The sequence below is a fragment of the Convolutriloba macropyga genome, chromosome 10 (genome assembly GCF_964194025.1).
Source record: "Convolutriloba macropyga chromosome 10, txConMacr16.3, whole genome shotgun sequence".
Taxonomy (NCBI): domain Eukaryota; kingdom Metazoa; phylum Xenacoelomorpha; order Acoela; family Convolutidae; genus Convolutriloba; species Convolutriloba macropyga.
In genome coordinates, this window is record NC_134477.1 from 44,212,559 (window position 1) to 44,222,396 (window position 9,838).

The 9,838-nt window shown below is 34.3% G+C and overlaps 2 protein-coding genes across 2 annotated transcripts in view; one reads left to right on the forward strand and one right to left on the reverse strand.

Annotated features, from left to right (window-relative positions):
• The window catches only part of LOC142348157 (serine palmitoyltransferase 1-like), a 467,259-nt gene that overhangs the window by 136,064 nt on the left and 321,357 nt on the right, over window positions 1-9,838 (reverse strand). The gene's annotated exons all lie outside the window — the stretch shown is intronic.
• Window positions 1,190-5,506, forward strand: LOC142348153 (serine/threonine-protein kinase RIO1-like). The gene is made up of 5 exons (XM_075399364.1): window positions 1,190-1,657; window positions 2,944-3,144; window positions 3,647-3,836; window positions 4,182-4,792; window positions 5,099-5,506. Exons 1-5 carry the CDS (start codon window positions 1,376-1,378, stop codon window positions 5,444-5,446), a joined length of 1,632 nt encoding a protein of 543 aa, XP_075255479.1. The 5' UTR covers window positions 1,190-1,375; the 3' UTR covers window positions 5,447-5,506.

Sequence of the window (9,838 nt, forward strand, 5' to 3'; positions counted from 1 at the left end):
GTTGGTTGGTGGCAGGCTGATAGTGATAGGTACGTTTGCTTTGCTCGAATTATCTGATGATCTTAAGTTAAGTGTGTGGTTGCCTTTATATGGACAATTTGAACCAGCTCTCGATTTTAAGTGATTTGTTTAGCGCTTTGATAAAGGCTTGAAAAAACCGGTGAAACTTCTTAATTGCAAGGACCACGAAAAAATTTCTTTTGGATAGTTTTTTGGATTTAAAATTTTAAACCTTCTCAATACGTGCTGTTTATTCATTTGTAATTCTTATCACTACATTGTCTTTAAACTATGTTCTGTTTTTTATAGTTCATGCTCAAAATAATTAACAATGTTTTTTTCTAAAATGAAATTAAAATGAAAAATAAATAAAGACGAAATTCGATTTCGGCATTCTAATTTTGTGGTGCTTCACGATTGCACAGTTTCACGCAGCAATTAAATTCGATTTTCTGCGAGTAATGTAAAACAGTAGCTAACGAAAAAAAGCAACTTGTTTCCACAAACATTGCATTACAAGATTTTAAGCTTAAGCGTTTCTTTATCTATTTAGATGCCGCGAACAAGTTCATCATTGAAGCGAAGGCAGCTAATAGCAAACGTTGTTCGGCTTCGTAACAATAGTTTTTAATAGATGTTCAACTTCAGGTTTAATGGCGGATACACCTTATTCACGCTATTCAACCAAGTCTCGTTTTCGGACTAAAGCAGAGCAGAACCCGATTGTCGGTGTCGGTCTCGGAGCATCCCTAGTTACTTTCATTGCTGGTACCTCTTACATCCGGAGGCTTCGCAAAATGCACCCAGAATTGCGGCGGAAGACCTCAATGCATGTTATCTACCTGCGGTTGACCTGTTGTGGAATAATTGTTTCCAGTTTGTTTATCACCTCAATTCTTCAACCACCGCCTAAACATCACGATTCATTTAGAGAAATGCACAATTCGACCTCATTTCCGACTGCTCCTAAATGATTTTAATCTGATTTTTCGTGATTTGATTGAAATTGCAGCTTATTAAATGGTAAATATTGAATTTAGATTTAATACCTCGATTTTTTGATCAACAATTGCTGTCATTTTGTTCTCTGCAGTGGTGAAAACTGCGCGAATTTTACTTGAAAGCTTGTATTTTTGGCATGACGTTTATACTGGAAATACTGTTCATTTACAACGTTATAAATTTAGATTTGACGTCATAGACCGAATACAGTCGTTGCTCTGTAAAATGACGTAAATCATTTTGCAAGCCTGTACTCAGCGAAACAGCGTAATCGAGAATAGAAAATTAACTTGTTTTTTTTTGTTGCGTTTCAGAGAAAAGTTAACTGGTAAAAGTACACCAAATTCCGGGCAAAGCTTAGATTTTTGTTAAGATGGCCAATACTGAAGATTTTATCATCGAAACTCGAGAAGAGCTTGACGACAGCTCTGATCACAGTGAATGCACTCATTCGAGTGTGGAATTTCAAAATTTGGATGACGATTTGAGTGCGAGTGAAGAAGATAAACTAGACGAGGCGGAGATAGCCGAGATGGAAAAGGAGTTTCATATGGAAAGTTATAATGACTATGACAATTGTGCCAGCTCTACTTTTTCAACCAAACAGTTCTGTCAGAAGTTTGAGCATAAAGTTGACGTAGGCGTCTATGCAAAGGTAAGTTTAATGCCACGTAATTTTTTTCAGTTTTTAATTAGTCTGACCTGTTTTTGTTACAACTATTTGATGGCGCAGAAAGTCACAGAGCTACCTTTTTGGTGACGTCTACGATTTGGTGACTAAATTTGTGTGCGTCACGTCATTTGTTATTTTCTTGGTATGAGTTTTTAAGTCAATCGTCTTAGTTTTTACTGTTTTTATTATATATGTTTTTCCTCACTCAGGAAAATGCCTTCTGCGCTCACTCATTAAATCTAAGTTGCGACTGTAAATTCTAATTGGAGTTTAAATGAGGTCACCCATGCATACCCATAGTTTCATCTTGTCAATCGATTAATGCTGGTCAAATTTTTAGCTGGTTTTTTAAATTGAAAAGAAAGTTGGGCCGAGAATATGTTCTGAGAATTAACTGGATTTTTGATTTTACCTGAAGCTCTCAGGATATCATCATTTAAGTAGTTTTGTTGCAGTAACAAAATCAATTTTCATTCCCAGACCTCATGTAACGTGTGGGTGGAAACGCTATGCTATCTTAGCTCTCATTTTCTGTCATATAAGACCTCAAAATTTTAAAAGATGTGTACTATCAATGCACATCCCTGCAATTGTGCAACAGATATCAATTGTGCAACAGATATCAAATTTCTGAATTTTTGTGAGATGAAGTAAAAATTTTTGGGAAATGTTGTCGAAGAAGAGAACGTTTTAATATCAGGCGCTGACATCCGACATTTTGATTCAGCTTATTTCTCCGCCTTGTTCAATCATGTGATAGTTTTGTTTATTCGCCATCTTTTACTTAAAATTTTTACAGACAGCAATAGTAACGCTTTTTGTTGCCTGATTTTACAATTGTGATCCGATGGTTATTTTCTTAAGATCTTGCTCTTCAAATTCAGATTGTTTGCTTTTGAAGTTGTAGTATTCTTCGTCACCCATAGGAAACTGATTGAATATTATTTGAATTTTATTCCGAATTACACGTTTGTGGTCTTGAATGAAAAAAAAAGGATTTCATTTGATAAAGTAAATTTTCTTTAAAAAACTTTAATCTAATTCTTACTGCATCAGTAAACACGATTTTAACTGCATTCAAAACCAATGAGAATTCCAACTAGTGGAACATATTTTGAAATTTTGCACTTTGAGGGAGCAATCTTCCAACTCTGTTCCTTTATGGAAAAGTAAATCGTTTCCTTTTTTGGCGTTGCATTAAAATGAGAGCCTCAATTGAATGAAGAAAGGATACTATGTAAAATATTATGATGTAAGTTGCCGTTCAGAAGCTGGATGGAGGTGCGCGTGAGCGTGACAAATCAGACCGAGCCACTACAGAGCAGGTGATGGATCCCAGAACCCGAATAATTCTGTTCAGACTATTGGGAAGAAAGATCATATCGTCTATCAATGGATGTGTCTCTACTGGGAAGGAAGCCAATGTATACCATGGAACTAGCGAGGCTCACGGACAATGCGCAGTCAAGGTAGTGTTGTTAATGAGCAACTTATTAACAGCGTCGTTTTCTAGTTCTTCAATTGATTCTGCAATTCAATTTAAATCTGTAAAGACTAGGAGCTTGATATAGAGGCGTTGATATAGAACTAACTGCAGAGTGCGTTGGAGTTTTAGTGTCTTCAGGCTTAATGGTTATGACAGATTATTAAAGCTCAATATGCCTAAAAACAATCTATTTTTCAAACACGACGAGGTCTCAGAACAGACATTTGCCTCACAAATGATTCTGAACTTCATTGTGTATTGAACTTGCTTGATTGTGTGTCGTTGTACATGAGATCCATATTTTTTATGACCGATTATTGATAAAGAATTATTAATTGATTGCTTTTTGATAGCTAGGGCCTTCTCCGCGCTCTTCAGTTAAGCTCTAACTTCAATTCTAATTTTTGTATCGTATCCGTATTCGCCATATCCGAGTTAAGTAAAGTTAGCAGCAGAAATAAACAGAAGGGTATAATTGATTTCAGGTGTTCAAAACGTCCATCCTGACGTTCAAAGACAGAGATAGATACATCTCTGGTGAGTACAGATTCAGAGGGGGATATTGCAGAGGCAACAACAGGAAGATGGTGCAGACATGGGCTGAGAAGGAGTTCAGGAACTTGACTAGGTTCCATACTGTAGGACTCGCCTGTCCTAAGCCAGTCATACTCAAAGGTCACAGTCATTTTATAATGTTGGTCGAAAGTGAATTTGGAATCAAAGTTATCGTTATATAGCGTAGCTTGGTTACTTTTGACCAGACCGGATGAATTCAGGTGATCTTGAATTTGAATTCATGCACATCACCGCTGAGAGTTAGCACATACCTCGAATTATTTCTCCATGTGCAGGTTTTACTCGAGGAATCAATTTGGTCAAATCCAAGCTCGTCTAATCAAATCTCTCAATATGGTTTCCTGATTAATGCCGTTGTCAACCCTTGTCATTACTTGGAAACTTGACAATTTCCGCATATCTGAATTTGGTAAATAACTGATTTAGGATTGTGGTTCTTATTAGGTCACGTATTGCTGATGCAATTTCTTGGAAGTGATGACGGCTACCCAGCTCCAAAGCTCAAAGATGCACACCTTTCCGAATCCAAACTTCGAGAACTCTATTTTCAAATTGTGCGAGACATGCGAACTATGTACTGGGAGGTGAAATTAACTCACGCCGATTTGTCGGAGTACAATATTTTGTATCACAATGGTCAAGCGTATTACATAGATGTTTCACAATCGGTAGAAAGCAATCACCCAAACGCTTTGAATTTCTTACGAATGGATTGTACCAATATTACGAGATTTTTTAAGAAAAATAAACTACCTGTTATGACAATGCGTGAGTTGTTTGAGTTTATAACTAGTCCGACAATTGATAATCCTTTACAGTATTTGGAGCAAATGTCTGAAAAAGTTTCCGAAAGAGTGAACGAGATTGATTTCAACGATGAGGATGAAGCTTTTGAGCAAAGTAATTGTAACACGAAAAACTCGGAGAGAAGTAGTCGCGAAAACAAAAGTAGTCGCCATGCTGCAATCGAAGATGAAGCCTTCAAGAACGTGTTTATTCCTCAGAATTTGCATCAAGTGGCAGATATTGAGAGGGATATTGCAAAACTTAATACAGTAAGTTCAATTGAATAGTATTAAATCATAGTATGCGTTCATTCACGAAACATGATTTTTTTTGTATACATTGTATTATATGGAAATAATAAAATCGTCATTACTCAAAACACAAATTAAAAGTGAGCTGATCAGTCCCCATCCCCATCTGCGTGTTCAAGATAATGTTTCAGTTGCTGTTGTTACGTAATGAACTTTGCATAAAAAAGTATGAATCGTGTTACGTAGGTAAAAACACGAAGAGTTTCATTGAGTGTTATTGAAAAGTTTCTCTATCAGGACTTATTCAATGGATCAAAATTTTAGGAAGATGAGAAGGACCTCTATTACAAGTCCGTTGTCAGCTTTGAGACCAATTTGAAGAAACCATCAGAAGGTCTAGAAGATTCCGAGGACAGTGATTCAAATTCATCATCAGATGAAGACAAAAATTCAGATGATAACGATGAAGGCGAATCGAATCAGAATAATAAATCAAGTGAAGTACCTTGGATGTTTATCAGGAAGAAAACTGAAACACCTGAAGAGAGGAGAGAACGTAAGCAAGCTGTGAAACAGTTGCAGAAAGATAACAGAGAAAGCAAGAAACCTAAACATGTAAAGAAACGCGAGCACAAAGTGTGCAAAATGAGAAAACAGGGCAAAAAGTTGTAAATGTTTTAATTCTTTGTTCTGTTTATCATTTTCCAGATTAAAATTTACTCGATTCTTTATCTTTTAAATGAAATTGCGCGGCTGCAGAGATTGACGCATTTTTTAATGAGCAATGAAAAGAAGTAGAGCAAGACCCAAATGGTAAACTGAATGAATTATTGGGTTGAATTTGGAAGAAATTTAGCTCTATTTGGACAGCGCCTAACATGTTGAAAGTTGCATGCTTTTTAGTTTCCCGATTTTCCTCCGAAATTTAACGATGGTTTCATGGAGATATTAGAGACGAAATTGGGTCACATTACCCTGTTTAAGGAAAATTCATTAATTGTACTTAAGGTTGGTAAATTAAGTGCCGCATCCGGCTAGTAATTCCACCTGAGCACTGAAGTGATTGAAAATTTTATAACGCCATCAAAAATGCATATTAATTATTAAAAACCACGAAAACTAAAAGTGCGGCTAGTTTTTATTGCTCTCGAAAAAAGTTTGAAGCAATTTTTGTAGTCATGTGTGTCTTAACTTCTTCAGGCTAGCACCCTCTTCCCTGCGGAAGCAAGCGATAATTAAATTGAGCCCCTCTGTGTGTTCCTGCGATTCAATCAGTGACGTTTCTCTTAATAATTAGTTAAATCTGTTGAACTAGAATCGCTTTAAAATTCATCTCTTCTGCAAAATTCATCTTCAAGATTGATTAAAATTTAACTAATATTCATTAAAATATCACAATGCTCAGCTGGAGGGGATGTTATTATTCTCATAGATCTGAAATATAACCTTAAGTCAAAAAAAATGTAAGTGTTTGTTTTTGATCAGAAAAACTTCGATTCAGCTCGTTAAACTATTTCCAATACCTTTCCAGAACACGCCTGCGTACCGTTATAACAGTAGATTTATATAGGTGAGTGCAACATGTAAGGCTACATTTTGTTTTTGAGTGACCTCATTCAAAAATCGCTAAAAATGAAAGAAGTTAAAAAAAAGTAACAGGTTCCGTTAATTTCTTATTTCTGAGAAAATCAGTTCTGAGCAATAAGTAATTTTTCTGTATCTATTTTCTGCTGCAGCTGGCCGATGACTCGGTCTTGAGGAACTTTTTAAGCCACACTTATTTGCAATTTGAATGCAAACAGGAGAAATTCATAACCTATTTGACAAATCTAAATGACAGGATCATTAATAAATAGTTGCAGACGTAACGAGAACCGAATTAAACAAAATTGTGGTTTGAACGAAGAAACAATTTTCCAATAAACTTATTGTTTGTTCTGACCCCATTTGTGGGGGGAGGAACTATATACTCAAATGGGTTTTTTTGTTCAGACAATTTTGGCCGATCGATATATTCATCGTAGAGAAATGTGAGTGGTATCCTAAAAAAGCTTGTCCAGCACAGAATTCGAAAAAGATTTTTTTGAATTTTGTTTTTTTTCGAGGAGTTATCGAGGATTGATATTTTGTGTGAACACGTGATATTTGACATGATTTTGTTCACTTTTAGTGCAATTTTTCAAATTAAGATATTTTTTTATAAAAAGGCTGATTCAAAATTACATTTCACGCCACAAAAAGAATCAATTTTGAGTTCCTAATAGACGAAAGGCGATAAAAAGACTAGTTCTGGTCTATTAGGGAAGTTAACTATAAAAAAAATCGAATTCTATTTGAGAGCTCTTTTTTTTGGAAAAATTTTGTATTTTTGTCTTAAGTCAACTAGAGACTAGTCACTTTTCATACTGAGGTTCCGTTAACGACAAACCTGATTTACAGTCTAATGAAGCCCAATGAACAAAAGTTTGTTTTCAAGGGATCGCTCGTGTTTTTTTTGGCTTCGACTTTGAGCTTTTGTAATTTTAAATGAAATTTTGATTTTCTTTGCGGTTTTACTAATTTTTGGAGTCCTATGGCATAGACTCGTTGACTAAATGTGCAATAGGTTTCAATAGGTACGAGCATTAACTGAACCTATCCAGAGCATTGAGTGGACAACTAATAACTGTCAAGACTGTAAATCTGATTTTTCGAGAACTTTTTTTTATTAACATTAACCCGGTCAAACCTTTTTTCGTGAATTGTGAGTTAGTCTCAGTACCGACAGGACCCCCATCCTTTCTACTGCAACCAAAATGAATCTGGTTAGCGGCTTTATCTTCTTACTATTTGTTATATGACTAAGCCACAAGATTTCAAACTTCAAATTTTTTGGATATTTTCGTATTATTGGTCTCTCTTGATATTTTATCACATTATCCTGATATTGGTATCTCACATTGGCTGAGAGAAGATGTTCCACGCATCATTGATAATGTTTCCAGAGAAAAACTTATGATTTAAATTGCTTCGACACTTTCTTCACGCACTTTTCCACTGAATTTTTGGTTTTTGCCTGTATTTGTTGTTGTTTCCATAGCGATAAGACTTATTTTGATTTCTTATTGAATACTCATGCATGAGAAATATCCTTTTCCTGCAATCGAGGGATAACTGAGCTTATTTATTGACTTCGTTGAAAGCTATTGAATTTAATGACCGGAACCTTCATTTGTATTCCAACCAGAATTAATCTAGTTAGCGTTTTACGTTCTAACTATTGGTGTTAAGACTTCGATGCGCGAGTTTTCATAATTTTTTTTTATTTTTGATCTTTTTCGTAGTTTTGGTTCTTTTTGGAATCTTAACACATTTTTTGAATATTGATAGTTTCATGGGCTTAGAAGAGACGTTCAATCGATCATACATTAAAATTTCAAAGAAAAGCTTATGGTTTCGACACTTTCTTCTCGCACTTTTCTTATTTTTTGGATTTTGCCTGTGTTTGTTGTTGTTTTAGTATTCAATGACTTTTTGTAATGTCTTATTGATGAGTTATGAGGGACAAACATTCCTGTCGTCTCATCGAGGCATATCTATTTGCTATTATTAGCTTCCGTTGAAAGCTATTGAATTTAATGGCATGAATACTACGTGTTTTCTCAAAAAATATTGCTGTTTTAATGTATTTGTTCATGTCTGTTGATTCATTGGATTCAAGTTGTTTTAAAAAAGAATCACATTGCTGTTAACGTTTATTGAAAGTAGAAAAGTTTTTACTGAAACGTTTATTTTTTAATGGCTTCGACACTTCTCGCTCAATTTTTTTTTGCAGTAATAGCCTGTTTTTTGTTCTTTAGTTAGCCGTAAAATGCTGATCGGTCTCTAGGCTTGTAACTGAGGATGGATTAAAAATTTTACCCGAAGCAGTCAGTTTATAGCGAATAGTCTGAAAGGTTATAATTTTATACATTTGTAAGGTTTTAAGGATTTTTCAATTTTTTCATTTTCTGCTGTTCTTTTCGTCAAGTTGTATTTTACTCTCACCATTGAGAGGTCCCTTAAAATTCCCTGTTTTTTTTCAAAAAAATAACATGTTTACTGATTTTATTACCTAACTGATGTTTTATTTGTTGGACAATATGCGTTTTATTAAAAAAATATTTGGTGTGTATTTGTCTTTTTCTCCTCCTTTAGTACAATCGCTTAATAAAAGATCCCAATGACTTTCAAATGGGGCTGAATTGAACTTCTTTATTCATTCAGTATAATTTTAGTTGAATTAGTATAAAAAGAAATTGAAACAAAAATACAATATTCTGATTAAAGCTAATGATTTTAATGTCTTCACTAATTTGTGTTTTCGCAATGTTTGTAATTTATTATTCGTAGTTTTTTGAGTTTTTCTGCATCTTTAGTCCGTTCCAATGGCTTAGTTTAATCAAAGACCGATCCTTTTGGTTTCATTATGACTTTTTAGTAAATTTATCTAGAAATAATTCGTTAAAATCTAATGATTTTTTGACTCGAAATTAATTGGTTTAAAAATTGATTGGTTTTTGATTTTCGCTCAATATTTCTTCTTTTTGTCCACCTGTTACCTAGTCTCATCAAGGAAAAGTCCCATCTGCTGTTTAGTTAGGAAAAATTAAATTTGTGTAGTTAGGGTTTTGTTTGATTGTAAGTTGACGTTGTTACTAGGTGCTTTAAATTTAGATATTGAGTTTTTGCCGTGAAATTTTTGCTTTTTTTGTTGTTTTTCTTTCTCGTAGTTTTTTCAATGTAGATCTCATTATAATGAGGCATGGCATTATTTAATTCAATTATTTGTTTGGTTGTGTAAAAATTTTTTAAAACTCAAACATCTATTTTTGATTGTCAAAAATAAAATGTAGATGAGCGCGGGTCGGAACATCATGTGCGGAGGCACATTAACGAGCCTCTTTGTTTGTTTTATCTTTGAATTGAAATCGTTTCAATTGTAGATTGAATAACTTTAAGTTACTTTACCTGATAATGCTATATACAGCAAAAACTTCTGTGAATAAAATGTTAATGACTTAGTTCTTTAACAACAAGCCATTA